General features: G+C 37.2%; 1 protein-coding gene across 21 annotated transcripts in view; it reads right to left on the bottom strand.

Moving 5' to 3' along the window:
- Positions 1-20,228, bottom strand: part of AHI1 (Abelson helper integration site 1) — a 190,875-nt gene that overhangs the window by 101,113 nt on the left and 69,534 nt on the right. For all 21 annotated transcript variants that reach the window (XR_007133516.1, XR_007133517.1, XR_007133515.1 and 18 more), the window contains 2 exons: positions 15,572-15,768; positions 11,400-11,426 (listed from right to left, as the gene is read on the bottom strand). Coding sequence is in view for 18 of the 21 variants with exons in the window: in XM_047770131.1 (XP_047626087.1) it covers positions 11,400-11,426; positions 15,572-15,768 (224 nt within the window). In the remaining 3 variants the exon portion in view is untranslated. The remainder of the gene's footprint in view (positions 1-11,399; positions 11,427-15,571; positions 15,769-20,228) is intronic.

Genomic DNA, 20,228 nt, shown 5'->3' with positions numbered 1-20,228 from the left:
GCAGGTTAATTTTCATGTTAAAAAGGTCATTGCTCTAACCTAAAATCGAATGCATAAAACTAAACAGGCTAGCATTAGTTTACCTTTAGTGATTAAATTTTAAAACCATTGGGAGAAACGGAACACTCATTTCCACATATACATACAAGTCTAATCATTTCAGCTGACTTCATATATATGCTACATGCACCTGAAGAATTTTTTTTTAAAGTTCAAGTTGTGAAGACTCTTCAAATTGGTTTTAAATAACAGAAAAGATATTGATACTGTCGATATATTTATGTTCACAAATTTGTCCCCCTCACGCCAAACAACTATTTTTTACATTAAATTCAAGCAATAAATGCACATAATTTGAAGACAGTTCAAAAACCAGTACCTAGGAAATGTTTTTATTGCAAATTATATGTCTGTTGTAAAAATTAAAATCCCCAATATTAAAGTTGTTAAACAGAAAACTTGAGCCAAAGCAAGACTCAAGCTATCTGAAGTCAGGTATCTTAACATTCTAATAAGTTCTAAAAGCAGCTTGCATTTCCATGATTTTTAGGTTAGTAAAACCTAAGAAATGAGTGTCATAGAGAGAAATTCAAACATGACCGCTAGGTCCTAGATGTTTTCCTTACAAGTTGGGACAGTGAAGTGAGGGATTAGAAAGAAACAGAGTTACTACTAAAGAGAAATTTTTACAGTGGATAATGTGCTAGAAAATTCCCACCCCCAAAACCAGTTCATCACTGTATTAACTAAACCGGAATTCAAATTGGGATCAACCACAACAATTTTTTTTTTTTTTGCTTTTTAGGACCACGCCTGCAGCATATGGAAGTCCTAGGCTAGGCGTTGAATCTGAGCTGCAGTTGATGATCTACACCACAGCCACAGCACCAGATCTGAGCAGCACCTGCAACCTACACCACAGATCCTGGCAATGCCAGACCCTTAACCCACTGAGCAAGGCCAGGAATCAAACCCGCATCCTTGTGGATACTAGTTGGGTTCGTTTCTGATGAGCCACAACGGGAACTCCCAAAATTTTATTTTGTAATATTTAATCAAGACCTTTTGAGCCTTTGCTACTTATACCAAGGACTGGTGGTTCAAAGATTACTGACAGACTCCCCTGTGTGAAGCTCAAAATTAAGATCTAGTCCTGGTTCAAACCACCTGTCTAGTAGCAACATGCCTTAGAGAAAGGCAACTGACCTCAAAGCATCGTGCAATACAAACCTCTATGTTCCTTCTCTCTTAGTATGTTTTTTTTTATTCCAGGGAGAAAATTTGGTCTTGAACCTCCTGAAACCCTCACTTCCAAGAATATACCTCTTTCACCTACCCTCCTCTCTTTTCTTTTGGTGTCAGGGAAAGAGGTACTCTTCCATTGAGATTAACCCCTCCAGCTGTCCCCTTGGGGATATCCTTAGAGCTCTTCCAAATTCTCTACTGGCTGTTTCCCTACAGGCTATAAGCATGAATCTTTCTACTTGAGTACAAAAACAAAAATTCTTAACTGTGATTCCATAATTTCCTTAAGCTTCACTGAAAGTTAAACTTCTTGAAAAATAACATGTAACTGTTAGCCACATACCTCAACCATTCACTTTCAAGCAGCTAAGACAAAGCTTTTCTCTATCAGAACACTAAATCTGAAGTTAAAGTCATTGCGGCAAGCCATCAAATTGAGTGGATTCATTTAGGCCTCTGAAGTATCTGACACTGTCAATCAGTTTTCCTGCTTCTGGAAAAACATTTTCTGTTAGTCATCCTGCCACTGCTTATCAGTGTTGTTTGTTAGACCCACGGGGCCTTCTCCTTCCCTCACACCTGGGACAATCCTGGGCACTAATGTTTGTTTTCATCACCTCATCTGCCCTCTATGCTGGCAAGTCTCCAACCTAAAACTCTTCTGATCTGGAAATTCAGAACCAAACTACCCCCCACCCCTACCCCCACCACTGACTTCCCGAGAGAAAGCTATCACCGTCCTCCCAGGCTGCTGCAGCCAGACAGATGGGCATCACCCTATCACCCTTACAATCCATGCAGAGTGACTCATTAAGTCAAGCAGAGGCTCTGGCATCGGCTCCCGCTCCTCCATGGTCGGTGCTGTTCCTGCAACAGTCTCCTGATTTGTTTCCCTGCTTCTTGTCTCTTCTCTAATTCTCCCTTCTCTACTGCTACCAGGATGATTTTTCTAAAATGATACTTTTTGGAGTTCTTGTTGTGGCTTAGTGGTAAGAAACCCCACTAGTATCCATAAGGATGTGGGGTCGATATCTGGCCTCACTCACTGGTGTTGCTGTGAGCTGTAGTGTAGGTCACAGATGCGGTTCAGATGCTGTGTTGCTGTGGCTGTGGTGTAGGCAGGCAGCTACAGCTCCAATTCAACCCCTAGCCTGGCAATTTCTATACGATGTGGATGTGGCCCTAAAAAGAAATAAATAGATAAAAAATAAATTAAAATGCTACTTTTATTGAGTAACACTTCTGTTTAAAACCATCAATTTACTCATATCTGGTATCTGATATACAGCACAAATGAACCTTTCCACAGAAAAGAAAATCATGGACTTGGAGAATAGACCTGTGGTTGCCAAGGTGGAAGGGGAGGGAGTGGGAGGGATTGGTAGCTTGGGGTTAATGGATGCAAACTATTGCTTTTGGAATAGATTAACAAGGAGATCCTGCTGTGTAGCACTGAGAATTATGTCTAGATACTTACAACGGAGAATGACAGTGGGAGAAAAAATTACATATACGTGTATGTGTAACTGGGTCCCCATGCAGTATAGTGGGGAAAAAAGTGTGTTGGAGGAAATAATAATAAACAAACAAACAAACTCTTCAACTGTCCCACTAGATAAAATCCATCCTTTTTAGTATGGCATACAAAGCTTTCTATATTCTAACAACTACCTAGCTTTTCAACCTCATTGCTCCTCCATCTTCTATGTTCCAGCTACGACACGTTGCACATAGCTCCCTAGACATGCCAGGCTGTTTCATGTCTCTGTGACTTAGTTCATGGTGTTCCTACTTCTTGGAGTGGGCTTCCTTCCTGGCTCCAGCCTCCTAAAGATGCTAACTCCTTTTTCAAGCTTAAGCTCAAGGATTACATCATGTATGAAAAGCCTTTCAGACTCTCCCAAAGAACTTGCCTCTCCTTCCTTTGTTTCTCCATCATTCCCAGCACTGGTAACACTTTAGTATGCTTACTTATTTTGTTAGTTATTACCCACCCGACTGTAATCTTCTCGAAGGTAAGGAACAGGTTTTGTTTATCTTTCTTTAGTAAATGGCTGGTACTGCACTAATAAGAACTACAAGGAAGTTAAAAGCATAAATACACAGGAGAGCAGTGCATGTTTTAAAACCTCACCCAAACTTATGGTGGCTTTGTATTCATGACTTCTTAAATGGAAATAATTTTCTGATGATAAGAATCACAGAATAATGGGCTTATAAGTAAGAAATACACTAATTTACATGGTTTAATACTTAAATTTAGAAATGGGAGTGTGAAATAATAGCAAAAATATATTTATAGGTCTCCGGCCATAGTTCTTAGCACAGAACTCTTAAAACTCTTGTAATTTCCTAAGTGATAAGAGCACCAGGAGCATCTTTTGTTCTTATATTTTATCTTTGACTCTAGTTCCTGAAACCCGAGCCCGGAAATCCCTTGGAATTTCCTAGGTGATAGGAATGTCTTTTGTTCTAGGGAAGTGACTTTTGGTGGGCTCCAAGATGGGGCTGATCACCAGCAAGACCAAGAAATGATCAGCTTAGAATTTTCAGTCCCACTCTCCATTTTCCGGAGAAGGGAGGGGGGGGGTTGGAAACCGAATTATTAGCTGATCATGCCTACTTGAAGCCATCATAAAAATCTCAATTATATGGAGTTCGAAGGGCTTCCAGGATGGTGAACACGTGGAGGTGCTGGGAGAATGTCCTACCCAGTAAGAAGGCAAGGACGATGATCCTCGCCCCTTCCTACCTGCCTTGCTCTATGCATTTCTTCCACCTGGATGTTCATCTGGATCCTTTATCATATCCTTCTATAATAACCTGGTAAACAATAAGTACACTATTTTCTTTTTTTTTTTTGTCTTTTTGTCTTTTTTGTTGTTGTTGTTGTTGTTGTTGTTGTTGCTATTCTTGGGCCGCTCCTGCGGCATATGGAGGTTCCCAGGCTAGGGGTCGAATCGGAGCTGTAGCCACCGGCCTACGCCAGAGCCACAGCAACGCGGGATCCGAGCCGCGTCTGCAACCTACACCACAGCTCACGGCAACGCCGGATCGTTAACCCACTGAGCAAGGGCAGGGACCGAACCCGCAACCTCATGGTTCCTAGTCGGATTCGTTAACCACTGCGCCACGACAGGAACTCCCCTATTTTCTTGACTTTAATGAGCTGCTTCAGTACATTAATTAAACCCGAGGAGGGGATCTTGGGAATCCCGATTTATAGTTGATTGGTCAGAAGCACAAGTAACCTAGATTTTCAACTGGCATCTGAAGGGGGTGAGGGTGGGCAGTCTTATGGGATCAAGCCTTTATTTTGTACGATCTGACTCTATCATCAGGTAAACAGTGTCAGAAGGGAGTTAAATTGTAGGGCACCCATCTGGTGTCCAAAGTGTCAGAGTAGGGCGGTAGTGTGAGAACAAAGGAGATGAGAACAAAACTGGTTTTTCCTAAAACAAGGATTTTTCCTGTTTTCTAAGATTTCTAGTGAAATTCCATAACTTACTTTTATGGCCTATTGTAGCTTGTACTCTTATAGTCAAGTCAGTCTTCCAAGTATTGTCAAAATACTTTTTTGTGAAGGAGATTAAAAAACTTACTTTCTTTAGATTCTCTATTTTTAAAACCTTTTTATTTTTCAGAGAATTAAATGTTCCTAAACAGATTAAACTATAATACAGACCATGACTTCATCTTAGAGCATTCTTCAATAGACTTTAGCTTGGTTGCATTTATATTCATCTAGGGTACGTGATATTAATAATTGAAAAAAAAAAGGCCCCTTGTTTCAAGAAGCTTACGAAGAGTGTAGAAATTCAGATGTGTAAAGATCAGAAGTGGAAGCGATACTAAGTAAAATTTTAAAAGGGAAGAATGAAGGGAGGGAGGGAGGAATAAAGGAAAGAAAGAATTGCTCCTCTGTAGGAATTCATAATTTCATTCTTGAAAAGACAGATGAAATTAATTATAATTTAAGGCAGAATAAGCCCAATTATATAACATGCCAGGTATGAATAAATATGTCTGGGAACATGAGAGAAACAGATTAATTCCATTTTTGAGGAATCATACAAAGCTTAATGGAAACAGACTCCAGGCAATACTATTTCTGATATGCATCAATCCACCCCTAAGCAAAGAAAAAAGAAATTCTAAATTATAAATTTATGTGTAAATATTCTAGGGCTAGTGCAATTCAGAGCAATGCAAAACTTCTAATACGAATTACTATCGCGGAAGCCTTCAGATGAGAAGAGTTTTATCTTCCCATCATCAACTCTCTATCTGAGCATCTACCCACAGTTTCTATCTATTTGCCTATCAGAAAGGATGAAAAAAATCCCACCTCTTAAGGCTAGCTTCTCCACCGGTACCCCCTCTCAGGTTTTCAAGGACTTGAGTCCAGCAATTACCACCTTCCATGGTATGCTATCAGCTTCCCCATTCCCAATGAATTATTCCTATCAGCAAATAAACATGCTTTAATATTGTTCATCTAATATTCCCCTCCAGTTCTGTTTCTCTGCTCCCCACTCAAAATTTCTTCAAAGAATGGTCTACACAGTCTCTATTTTATCATCTCCCATTCTGTCTTCAATTCTCTCCACTTGTACTTTTGCCTCAGCCACTTACTAAAATAGCATTCATCTAGGTAACCAAAGGACGTCGCTGTGCCAATTTTCTGTCCTCATTTTACTCATTCTCTCAGTAGCATGTGACAGCTTATCACTTCTCTTTCTTAAAATACTTTCTCTGGGCTTCCCTCACATACCTTCTTCTGGACCAGTGCCTGAGGTATTCAGCTATACTCTTGCCCCAGGTGATCTTACCAAATCTGATAGTTTTAAACAAATGTGACTTTAGCCCTGACTTCTCCCCTGAGCTCAAGAATCATATATTCAATTGCCTACTTCTCAGCAACATTCATATTGAAAACTCCACTCTGGTATTCATAGCATTCAAAGCACCACCAGCATCTATACCGTTGCTGAAAGCAACAACACAGAAGTTATTCCTAATTTCTCTTTCTTTCACTTACACCACACCTATCCATCACCAAGTTGTGTTGAATCTACTTTTAAAATATCTCCCAAATCTGTCCACTGCTTGCATTTCCATTATTACCATCGTTAAACTAATGAATCAAGGAGATCATCAGACCGAGGTGGCTTGAATGCCAGAGTGGGCTATGACCACATAAGTAAACTAAAATCTAAGCCTATAATGGACTTCAAGGTTACAAAACTGAAACCCAAGGAGAGCTAATCACAAAGAGCCAACAAGGCTTTAAACTACAGCCAATCAATAATTTCCTTGTTTCGCTGCTGCCTTTTCTCTACAGAAGTCTTTCCCCAGCTTCTGAGGGTGAAATGCTTCTAATGATTTCTGGCTTGGCCCTACCTAATTCGAATCCATTTTTGCTCAAAAGAGAAAAAAAGGGAAAAACTCTTAAAATGTTTAACACACCTTGGTTTATCTTTTAATACCATCCTAGTCCAGGCCACGATACCGTCTTTCTTGAATTGAAGACCGTTACTCTCCATCCTCACATTCCCTCCAGCTTAACCGTCTCAATCACTTGTTTCTCTGAAACAACATTCTGGAGTTCCCGTTGTGGCTCAGTGCTAACACACCTGACTAGTATATATGAAGATGCAGGTTCGATCCCTGGCCTTCCTCCGGCATTGCCATGAGCTGTGGTGAAGGTCAGAGACAGGCTCGGATCTGGCATTACTGTGGCTGTGGCACAGGCTGGTAGCTGTAGTGCCCATTAGACCCCTAGTCTGGGAACTTCCATATGCCATGGTGTGGCCCTAAAAAGAAAAAGAAAGAAAAAAAGAAAAAAAAAATCCTAAACTCCTTCCTGAAAAAGAGCAGAATATGCTACTCCAAAACATGCCTCTTTGGCATAAAGATTACTTTGAGAAACTGCAGACATAAGAGTTCTGAAAACAGAATCGAAGTTACCCTTTTGTAAGGGAAAAATATATTAGAAATGGGGTCTATACCAGGAAGATAACTTTTCCACCTGAAAGACCTACCTGCATACAGGGTAACCTTGTCTACCAACCAGTTCCTCCCCTTATCTTCCCCAGGATTGCCTTCTGCCTTTGAAACCGCAGACTCCCCGTCCCTTTCCTAGGCTCAGGATGGTATATAACCGTCATTCACCTGGCAGCCTTTGGAATCTCATATCTTTGAGGGGCTCAGGTATGCATGTGATTAAAATTGTATTTTTTTCCTGCTAATCTGTCTATACCAATTTAATCCTTAGACCAGCCACGGAACCTGGAAGGGTACAAGGTGCAATTTTCCCTCCCTACATCACCATGCTTACAAGGCCCTTTAAAAAACATGCACGATCTCCTGATCACCTCTCCAGCCTTGTCATAAAACACTGTTCCTCCCCACTTGCTCACTATCTCACTTAAGCTCAGTGGTCTTTTTTCTGCTCCTCCAGCATGCTGGTTTTATTAATAGATGAGGACTTTTGCAGGACAGGTCTAGCTCCCACAAAAGAGACTCTTGCAAACAGGTCTTCCATGATTATCCTTTGAGACCATAACCTCCCCTTCCAGTCATTCTTTGTCTTGTGGGCCTATTTTATTTTCTTCATATCACTTATTGCTGAAATCATCTTATTTCCTTTCTCACTGTCTGTCTCCCTGCAATAACGTTTTTATTCACTGTTGTAGCTGCAAGTGCACTTATACTTACACACACATACACACAAACTTGGAAAATACTCAGTAAATATTGTTGAAAGAATGTTAATGGGGAAAAAAGGAATAAATCTTAAACAATATAAAAATCTGGCTGGGATTTAGGGAAGAAAAACCTTAGGTACCTGGTAAAAATTTTTTACTCTGGATGTAACAGACAAAAAGCCACATAAATGTGCTCTGCTTTTAAGATTAAAGTCTTTTGACAAGAGTTTGAAGGCCATTCAATGGGGGAAAGAATAGTCTCTTCAATAAATGGTGCTGGGACAACTAGACAGTCACATGGCCAATGCAATAAAATTATACCTCTACATCACATCATATTAAAACAAATTAACTCAACGTAATCGCAGGCTTAAATATAAAAATCCTAGCAGACAGAAGTAAAACTCTGGGACAATGGGTTAGGCAATGGTTTCTTATATATTATAGCAAAAGCACAAGTGACACCAAAAAAAACATTAACTTTACCTCATGAAAATTAAAATCTTTTTGTTTTAAAGGACGCCATCAAGAAGTGAAAGGAGGAGTTCCCATCATGGCTCAGTGGTTAACGAATTCAACTAGGAACCATGAGGTTGTGAGTCTGATCCCTGGCCTTGCTCAGTGGGTTAAGGATCCGGTGTTGCCGTGAGCTGTGGTGTAGGTTGCAGATGAGGCTCAGATCCCGAGTTGCTGTGGCTGTGGTGTAGGTCAGCAGCTACAGTTCCAATTAGACCCCTAGCCTAGGAACCTCTATATGCCATGGGTGTGGCCCTAGAAAAGGCAAAAACACACACAGGCACGCACGCACCAAAAAAAAAAAGAAGTGAAAGTATAACCCCAAAATGGGATAAAACATTTGCAAATCATCTGACAAGGGACTTGTATCCATAATATATAAAGAACTCTTAAAAGTGAACAATAAAAAGAAATAACTTAAAGAACAAGTAAAGGATTTAAACAGACACCTCTCCAAAGAAGATATAAAAATGGCACATCAAAAATACTCAACACCATTGGTCATTAGGAAAATGCAAATCAAAATCACAATGAGATGCCACTCCACATCTACTAAGATGGCTATAACAAAAAAGACAGAAAAATACAAGTATTGGCCAGGATGATGATAAATTAGAACCACTGTTAGTAGGATTCTAAAATGGTGCAGCTACTTTGGAAAGCAGTTTCTTAGAATACTAAACATAGAGTTCCCATATGACCTTACAATTCTACTCTTAGATGTATACCCCAAAGAAATAAAAACATGTCTATACAAAGTCTTGTACACACATTTCATAGTGGCATTATTCTTATACTATTTATAGCTAAAAAGTGGCATTATTCTTATACTTTTTATAGCTAAAAAGTATACACAACACAAATGTCCATAAGCTGATGAATGGGTAAACAAAATGCAGTATATCTGCATAATGGAATCTTCTTTGACAAAAAGTACTACTCATATATGCCACAAACGGAGGATCAATGAAAACATTATTCTAAGCTCAAGAAGCTAGCTACAAATGACCACGTATTTCATGATTCCCTTTATATAAAATGTCTAGAATAGGCAAATCTATAGAGACAGAATGTGTATTAGTGCTTACCAGGAACCTGAGGATTGTGTGTGTGTGTGTGTGTGTGTACATTCCTACCCAGAAATGGAGAACAACTGCTAAGAGATATGGGGGTTCTTTTTGGAGGTGATGAAAAAGTTCTAAAATCAGACGGTAATGATGGCTGCAGAACCCTGTGTATATGATAAAACCAGTAAACTGTACACCTTAAAAGGATGGCTACTATGGTATGTGTATTATATCTCAATAAAACTGTCATAAAAATGATAACTAAAGACACTAACAGGTCAATCTTTCCAGACCTTGATTAACTTCCAAATATGTCATGTTTCCACTGACTATTTATTCTGCTTTTGCTAAGTACTAAGAATACAAAGATGAATGACATGAACACCCATCCTCGGGGCGTTTCCAGATTAGCAGAGGACATTCTCCATAAAGCCTGGCCAAATATGTGTGGAACACTTTAGTCTTTGGACATTCAGACAGCTTTTCAAAAGAAGGGTATATAATATATTTGTTAAAATCAAGAGAAATAGCACTGAACTGCTAATCTAGAGAATAAACTAGTTTTTGACTCCAGTTTTATATTCTATACATACTTAAGAAGACCTAGTAATCTTGGAGCTACAATCATTACACCAATCATTGCTATCAGGAACAAGTTTCCTGAACATCTGCAGCCAAGTCAGAATATAGCTTGTTCTCCTTTTCTCCCCCCATCTTCCTTCCCCTTGTCTATATTCTATTTCCTGTTGACTTGTGATAATTAGGTAAAAAAATGATGGGTCCTGACTGATACTGGACAGCTCAGTGATGGGATAAGCCCAGTGTTTTCTGACACATTTCCTCCATAAGATGCCCCATGTGGAAAGAGACAGTAAGTAGCCTACGTATTTCTGTATTCCAAGCACCTGCCACATGGTAGGAGACGTCTACTGAATAAAAGCAGTATTTCCACTGCACTGACATTATATAAAGCAGCTTTTGAACACACTAATACCATTTTAATTTTTCCCCTTCTGAAGATCTCACTCGTTCACTCTGTGACATATATAATCCTGTTTGATAAATAAATGAATGTTTAATTATTTGACTGAACTTTGGGAATGGACAGAAGAAAATAAGAGGGAAGGACAAACATGTGGTGTCATTCCACCTCTTTTGAACAAAACTTTTTTCTTGACAACTGAATTAAAGGTTGTACATCAAATAACTGCTTGTAAAAGGAAGAGAGTTGCTGTATTGAAAGCATCTCAGATACAATTTAGTTCAAACTTCAATAACCAAGAGCCTTTTTGTATACCTCCACTTTTAGACAAACTGAGGTCTTGGGCAAATCTCTTAACCTCTCTCAGCCTCAGTTTCCTCCCTTCTAAAATTGGAATAACAATAATATCTAATCTGTCTCTCAGGATTATTATAGTTAAATGGGAAAAGAAGTATGAAACATGGTATCAAGATACCATGGTATCAAGATCAAGAGCATTATCAGCATGGCATATCATTGCTATTCATGTGCAGCATACATTTATCTCAGTATTCACCCACTGGAACTGTACTGGCGTCTCTTACCTGTAAAGTATCATATAGTATTTTTCTCAAGAAGGAAATAATCTTCCTGGCCCTTTACTGAAAATATATCCCAATTGCTTAATATTCTTAAATCTTCAAAAATAACAAGCTACTTGCTAAATTCTCTGGTTCTAGTGTTATGATTCCTTGATAAATTTAAGTTCAAATACAGAAAATACATGTGAGATGAGTTTTGGTAAAAGTTCTATTAAAAACTTAAGAAGGGTATGTTTCAATTCTTTGGTACATCACAATGGAAACTAAAGTTATTTTTCTGGTAATAAAAACTACTGACCTTTGCAGCACAGGCTCGTATCACCTCCTAAAAGAAATACAATAGAAATAAGTAAAGAAATGCTCATAATTTCATTTTAGTAAAATATTGACTTTTCAATATATTCAGATATTAATCTTTTAATAACCCAAATCAACATTTGGAAAGTGTTTTTTTAAATCTTTCATCCTGCAGGTGTCACTCTGCATTGTTTCCAATGAGCTGGAAAGAGTATAAATTCAAGAGACTCAATGATACGACTCGTAAACCTGACCTGCCAAAACAAAAGGTACTGACAGCTTACATCATCTCTCTAAAGAAAAACTTGTCTCCTCAATAAACTTAGCATAAATACGAAAATTCTGTACTGGAACAGTAACAATCTAAAAGACACACTCTGAAGAGCAGTGTATTTATCTCTATCAATAACAATATCCATACATATAATTCCATGTTAATAATTTATTTCAGAGGAAATCTAATAAAAAACACTGCTAAAGAGTAAAGTATATTACTGAAGGAGCTAAGAAAGAGATAAGGCTGAGAAAAGGTCACTTTAAAAAATAAATTGGTAAAAGCCAACATAAAATAGATGATTTGAAAATCTGCTGCTAAGGAGACATGAATAATACTCAAGTCCAGGGAAGGTTAACTACCATATATCACCAGCCTCGTACAGAACTAGAGAAGAATGGTAACAGTTAATTTGGAGTTTAGGAAAAAAGGGAACTGAAAAAAAGGACCATCATTTTTCCCAATCCAGAAATTGCTATGGGACAGACATTACCTCAAAAGGATATTAGTAATTTCAGTCACTAAAAGGAGACAGTAAAACTGTGGGCATGGGCTTCTGACTGCCAGGACTGAATTTCAGCTCTGATGCTTCCATCTGCGTGATCTTGGTGGTGCTGCTTGATCTCTGCAAGCCTCAACTCCATCCTCTGGAAAACGGGGATAATACTAGCACCCACACTATAGGATGTTTCTGAGGATTAAGTATGATGAGTGTGTAAAAACATTTAGCACATTACTAGGAACTTGTAATGTCAATTACTACTCATAATTAAATAGATGTTAATTATCAGCAATCATTATAAAGTGAAACCTCCTGCGGAGTAGAGAAAATTAATCGTTTTTTCCCCAAAATTGGCAAAAAGCATTTTTAAACCTATTCAATCACTATTACTATGACTCTGCTTAACAGTCAACTCTGTGATCATTTACCTGAATTTCAGGTAAATTTTAAAGTGGGAGAGTGGTCTTGAGTGCTCAGACAGCCAGAGAGACATACTTTTTATTATAAGATGTCTATAAATAAATCAACTTTTTGTCGGACTGCTTACTCTTAGCAGGTACCTCGGATTCTGTGAAGCTGTGGATGCAGAGAAAAGACCCAATTTCTGGATCTGGAAACTTAGAATGAACTCTGTCAGTGCTCTCAAGTTACTGCCTACCTGTGAGGTCTTCATTGGGGTTGCAATATGCCTTTTAGGTACTGCTAGAGCATTAGCCACATGAAACAGTTAAATGAGTTTTATTATGAGTAAATGATAAAGCTACCAAGAACTGAAAATTGTCTCTTTCTGGTATTCTTTACTCATTCATGAGTAAACACCTGTTAAATACCTGTGGAGCTGAATTTATTATGCAATTTGCACATACACAAATCATACTCTAAACTTGAACTATATTTTATTGTGGTTACAAAGAAAGAAATATCGCCAGTGAGAGAGTCTTCTACAATATAAAACTCACACAGTCTTCTCTATTAAATTTCTAGATAGAAACTCAGCAACATAGCCTTTTATAAACTAAGTAATAAACCTAACAGAAAAAGGAATTTGGGGTCTACCAAAACACAATTTAGGAACAAGAAAAAAGGCATTGTGACAAAAGATGAGAATACAGTCAACCTAAATGCTTGCAAAATATAAAAAGAACGGCACTTCCATGGGAATAAAGAAGACATTTTATTTTTATTCCCATACGTAATATATACATCTTGAAAGAAAATAAACTGCAGATAACATTTGAAAAAAAATGTGGAGAATTCCCCTAACATGGGAAATACACGGTTTTTCAAAAACCCCAGAAAATAGACAAAGCTTTCATTTCCAAAGGCAGCCTCAATCCCAAAAGCAAATATACTATCTAAATAGTTTTTAAAAGATTTAGTAAAAGTTAAATAAGTTAGTGATTCAAAGAAAAGTAAGTTCTTTTCTTACAGTAAATTATCAATTTACTTCCCTCATCTTTGATTTCATATCTTAAAAATATTTTTCTGATTTTATTTTTCCTTTATATCTACTTTGTTTGTACTTACATCCTTTCATATACCTGAGGATGATAGTTATATTTGATGTTGTAGGAGAAAAGCTATAAGACTAAGGTGATTTCAGAATGTTAGTTTCTACAGCTTAAAGACTGACAGATTGTAGGAAACTTGCCTTTATATATATATCTGTGAGTTGCTCTGAAGTCTGTAGATGAAGTCTTTCTGCCATGCAAGATTTTAGGCAAGGGCCATTTTTTTTTCCTAGTGAAGAAATACTTTTCCCTAATTTTTAAAACTTCATTTATCAGAGTTCCCTTCATGGCGCAGTGGAAACGAATCCAACTAGAAACCATGAGATTGAGGGTTCAATCCCTGGCCTCACTCAGGGGGTTAAGGATCTGGCGTTGCCCTGAGCTGTGGTGTAGGTCGCAGATACAGCTCGGATCTAGCATTGCTGTGGCTCTGGTGTAGGCCAGCAGCTACAGCTCCAATTGGACCCCTAGCTTGGGAACTTCCATATGCTGCGGGTGTGGCCCTAAAAAGACAAAACAAACAAACAAACAAAAACAAAAAACAAAAAAAAAACTTCATTTATCTACTCATACTTCCTTTTAAAATTTGGAACACTGTGCATTATTCAATTATTTTAAAATGTTAAAACAAAGAATTGCAACATTGAAATACTAGTTTATGTCATATACTCTAAAATATACACTGAGAAATATAAGAAAATTTCCCCCATACTCCACCTAAACCTAAACCCACTGCCTGAATGTGATCTGCACTCTGCTAACTTCCAACTCTCTCCAGAACCGAAGACGTCTCAACGTAGTTCCTTCTATGTATGGTTTAAAATTGGTCAATATTCCTATCAAAGGAGGAGGTGATAGGATGATTTTTTTTTTCCCTTAGGGCCACACCCACGACACATGGAAGTTCCCACGCCTATGCTACAGCCACACCACCACCAGATCTGAGCTGTGTCTTCGACCTACACCACAGCTCATGGCAAGGCTGGATCCTTAACCCACTGAGCGAGCCAGGGATCAAACCCACATTGATGGATATTAGTCAGGTTTGTTACTTCTGAGCGACAATGGAAACTCTGAACAGATGATATTTATTAAGTACCAGGCACTGTATCAAAAGGGGGAATGGAACGAGCCTGCGAAGTCTCTGTCTTCAAGGAGCTCAAGCTAATTCTCACTAAAAGAACTATTATGGCCAAAGAGCATAAGTCTTTGAAAGAATGTTGAAGCTTTCCAATACATCTTACCACTTATCTATGAGAAAGATTGTGTAACAATTCATTACTAACAGATACTACAGGACTTTTAACTAAGTATTCTTCTCCTCATCTTCATTATCTGTTTTCCAGTTTTATAGGCAATATCTGGTTTCTGTAGCACTACTTTTCTTACGAATTATACAGAACTTTAAAATATGCTTATGAAACAATTGTACATACTCCTTGTAGAAGTACATGTTTCTTTTATCCATTTCTTTGTGGAAGTCTATTTTCTTTATTATTTAGTTCTCGCCTATTAAGAAGGTGGTTCCTTTTATAAATTTCATGTAAATATTTCCCCATGTTGGTATTTGCTATGTGTGTTTCTGCATGTTGTATACATGTAGACACATACACATGTACATACATATTTCAAAATAGAAGTCCTGGGCTGATCTTTACAGATATATCAACTCAAGACAGCATAATAGATTATACTAAGTTCTGTTTACATACTGCGGTTATTAGCAATTTTAAAACAAGTACCAGAAATGAACTATAAAAGTCTAAGAAGGTCTAGTTTTAAGTAACTACTCCATTCAACAAATAGGTATTGGAGTAGCATTAAAACCGAATCAAAATGGTTTTAAAATTTCCAACTTCTTAACTGCATAAAATAATTAAACATACTGTGACAGAATCAAGCCTCTGTTTCACTTGCTGCATTTTCATTGAAGAATTTTCAGTGGGGACGTAATCATCAATCTGAAAAGAGCCTTGATGAGGCAGTTTAGGGCAGGTGCATAAAGCATCTTGACTTTGGTGTATTCCAGGTAATGGAAATGTTCCATTGTAGCGTTTGAACATTTCAGCCTCCTGCTGGGCAACTGGGAAAAATTAGTCCATAATTAGTTCAAATCATCACAGCAAAAGCATAATGAAATAATTAAGCCATGAAATTGCAGCATTAAATGAATGATCAAAAAGTGCATAATACATTTTAAATACTGGATGATAATAATACGTGACTAACAAAAAGTAGAATTATTAAATACTGTAAACAACAAAGAAGGAAATGTAATAATTTCACAGATAACTTCATGTCAGGTAGTATAATTTAGTCTTAAAAGCCATGCAGTAGCTTGGTATAGGAAACATAACAAATTGGGATGGGACCCAAAGTTTAAAGAGATATATACAGAAAACGTATAAAAAATTGAAGGCACAGTATAATAGAATTAAGAAGAATTTAAAAATAATAATTATTCATAAATCCATCCCCTTAAAATAACTGTTTTCATACTCCTATACCTCTCTTGTTACACACATGCACATTTTATGTAAAACATCATAGTGTAAGCACAATAGTTTTTCAATTTAAACGTAAATTTTTCATTTTCTACAACTATGTAATTATCAGTTATAAATGCTTTACAATATCTTATCTAAGGAAGCACCATAATTTATTTATGTATTCTACTGCTAAATATTTATAGTGTTTTTTCTTTTCCCTCATCACAGACCATGTGTGAATAAATACTTTCGTAATTCATTTTTTAAGAATTCTTTCTTTGAATTTCCTAGAGTGGAATAGATGGCAGAGATGGCTCAAAGGGTGAACTTTTTTTTTTTTTCTGCTTTTAAGGGCCACACCTGTGGCATATGGAAGTTCCCAGGTTAGGGGTCAAATTGGAGCTGTAGCTGCTGGCCTGCACCACAGCCACAGCAATGCCAAATTTGAGCAGCATCTGTGACCTACACCAAGCTCACGGCAATGCCAGATCCCCTACCCACTCAGCGAGGCCAGGGATCAAACCCGCATCCTCATGAATACTAGTTGGATTTGTTTCCGCTATGCCACAATGGGGACTCCAAAGGGTAAATATTTATACAATGATGATGATGAGGGCAACAGTATCTGTATCGTACTTTACGATTTTTAGGATGCTTTCACATACGTTATCTCCTTTGATCACTTAAAATAAATGAATCTGAAAAACTTTAAATGCCTGTTTATAAGTACAAAGGAGGAAAAAAATAGAAAGTGATCATTTAAAATAGCATTTCATTGATTATATAATTATGTAACCTTAAAATCCATAAAAGAAAAAATTAATAAACTGGACTTCATAAAAATTTCAAATGTCTATTCCTCATGAAGAAAAGTCAAAGACTGGGAGAAATACTGGCAAATCATACATCTGATAGAGTGTCACTTATATGTAGGAAACATAACTCTCAAAATTTAATAATCAGAAAACAAAAAAGCCAATTTTAGACATGGGCAATAGATCTGAATAAGACATATGGACAGTAAATAAGCACATGAAAAGGTACTCAACATTATTAGTCATTAAGGACAAGCAAATTAAAACCATGAGGAAATAGCACTGCATACCTATTACAGTGGCTAAAATTAAAATGAATGCCCATATAAAATTTAGCAAAGGTATGGAGATACTGAAACATGCACTGCTGGTAGGAAGGTTAAACAGTGCAACCACTTCAGAGAACAGTTTGACAGCTTAAGACATTAAACATATGTCTGCAATGAGAGCCAGCCCTTCTACTCTGAGGAATTTATTTAAGGGGAAAAGCATATGTTTATACAAACACTTGTAGATGAATAGTCATAGCATCTTTATTTGTAAGAGCTAAATACTGGATAAAACCCAAATGCCTATCAGCGGGTGAATGGAAAAACAAGCTGTGATATACGACACAATAAAATACCCAGAAATAAAAACAACCGATAAACTCTAAAACAGATGGACTTCAAAGTAGTTATGAGTGAAAGACAGAAAACAATACATGATATACACTATTTCACTTACATAATTCTAGAAAATGCAAATTAAATCATAGTGTTTGCCTGGTGGAGCGGGGAGGCAGGGCAGAATGACCAAGGAGCACAAAGTAACTTTGGGGGATGAGGGATATGCCTGTTACTCTGGTTGAGGTGACAGTATCACATGTATATAAATAAGTCTACACTTACCAGAGTGTGCATTTAAAGTATAAACAGTTTATTGAACGTTAATTATACCTCAATAAAACCTCTCACAAAAAAAGCGATAGAAGGGCTTAGTATTCAGATAAAATCAATTAAGAATGAATAATCCAACAGAAAAAGGGGCAAATGACCATTAAGAAAAAAATCACAAAAGAAGAACTATATATTTACCCTCACTAATAATTAAAGAAGAAATAAGGGGACACAGGCAAATTAGTGATGCTTTTTCTATTTCCCGTTCAACTAACTTGGTGTAAAAACCATTTCGTTTTTCTCAAGGAACAAACTGAGTAAAGGCAGCCAGGTGTGTACTGAAGTATTGTCTAAACCATTAAAAAGATGTAACAGTGGGATTGTGCAAAAAATAGTTATTTAAATAAATTATAGTGCATTCACTTAATGAAAGAGAATTCAGCCACTAAAATTATATACAGATATTTAATTACCATGATGGAAATTCGCTCCAATTATGAATTGGAAGAAAAAAGCTTGTAAGGCGAAATAATGAATATACAAAAGGAAGATCCTTTTCGCTTTGTAGTTATCAACCTTGGTTTCATGAAGCATGAATTTGAGACAACACCTGTAAAAAGTTTGAGGTCTCTGATCTTTACATCATGTACTACTTCATTTACATGTTTTAAGTGAGAGTAGCTCAGTGATAACTGGCGCTCTCTCCCTACAGACCTTGATGGTGGTAAGATCTAGGGGACATACCTGAGGGAGAGGAACTGCTTACAATCCTCCCTTGCAGAGATGCCCATTCCTCAGTGCTAACCATTGTTCTCAGATGCAAGTATAGCTGTTTCTACACTTAGATTTTTGGTGGGTTTGACTGCTGTTTTCAGTATATGGTTTGGACTTCTTTTCATAAAACTCATGACATTTATTTACCTCAAATACAAAATTGTTTAAAGAACAAAAAGAAACTGTGAAGCTATAAAAGAAAAGTGCTCAATGGACTGGAGTTTTACACATGAATAGATGGGTCAGAGATAAAAGACTCAACACATCAAAATCATGTTCTATAATCTTTGCCTTATTTGCTTTTCAAAATTATTATTATTATTATTATTCATTATTATTTTGTAGGGCTGCACCAGTGGCATATGGAAATTTCCAGGCTAGGAGTCAATTGGAGCTGTAGCTGCTGGCCTACGCCACAGCCACAGCCATGCCAATTCCACGCCAGTTCCAAGCTAGGTCTGAGGCCTACACTACAGCTCACAGCAATGCTGGATCCTTAACCCACTGAGCAAGGCCAGGGATCGAACCCGAATCCTCATGGATACTAGTTTGGATCATTACTGCTGAGCCACAGGGGAGCTCCACCAAATTGTCCTGTTAACATTTCATTGCTTTTGCTATGTTGAATGGAAAATAAAACTGGGCTTAACTATTTAATAGCAGTTTCTGACTCCCATTATTTCTGTACTTGCCAGATACATATTAGCCAACCATGATTTCACTTCGAGTTTCAAGTGAGTAAGTATGCATAGAAGCATATACACTGATAGAATAAGCAATGGTTATACAGGAAAGTAGGATTTTGGTATTTATTTTATTCTTTTTGCCAAACTGTATTTTCTAAGTATTGTGTTATGTTAAATAGGTATTAGTTTCCTTTTTTAAAAAAAGGAATTTTTTTAACTAGCAAAAAAATAACAAAAGGCATTACTTAAGTTATTTATATATTTCTTTATTTTTCCCAAGCATTAAGGTATCTTTCAGAAAGGATTAAAATGGCCTAAATGGAAGCAGATCACAAAAATAAAGCCCAAACAATTACGAATACTTGTTTCTGCTGTCTGAAGGGAATTTTCTATACAAAAGCCATCCAACTGGATTTCAGGGAGTCAAATTAACACCCTACCTTATAATCTTTAGCACTTCTAGTTCTGTAAAGACAGCCATTTACAAAATCTGCAGAAATATCCATAAAGACCTAGTTCCTCAGATACCACCAACAGAAGCTGCTTACAAGTTCTTGCATTCTTCCTTTCCCTCATGTACCACAAATCTCTATTTAAGACTATATAAATTATTTCTCTGTAAAACAGGTTACAAAAGATGATTTCTGAAATTCTGCCAAGCTCTATGCTTGCAATATTTCATGGGTTTCTAAAACATTTTTATATAGGCCATGGTTAAGAGTATGAGGCTGCAATTAAGTAACTGTATTTCTTTACTTTGTCATTTTCTCTGCTTTGTGCTAATTTAACTCTGTATGTTTAAAACTTAGCCCTAACCCAACCTGATATGTTTAAAACTCACAATTTTAATAGTCCCATCCCTATGTTTCCATGACCCTGAGGCATGCCCTAGAGTAGACTC

This window comes from Phacochoerus africanus, chromosome 2, assembly GCF_016906955.1.
Source record: "Phacochoerus africanus isolate WHEZ1 chromosome 2, ROS_Pafr_v1, whole genome shotgun sequence".
In the NCBI taxonomy this organism is placed as follows: Eukaryota; Metazoa; Chordata; class Mammalia; order Artiodactyla; family Suidae; genus Phacochoerus; species Phacochoerus africanus.
The sequence above is the reverse complement of the archived record's forward strand: the minus strand, read 5'-3'. Positions and strand labels throughout refer to the sequence as shown.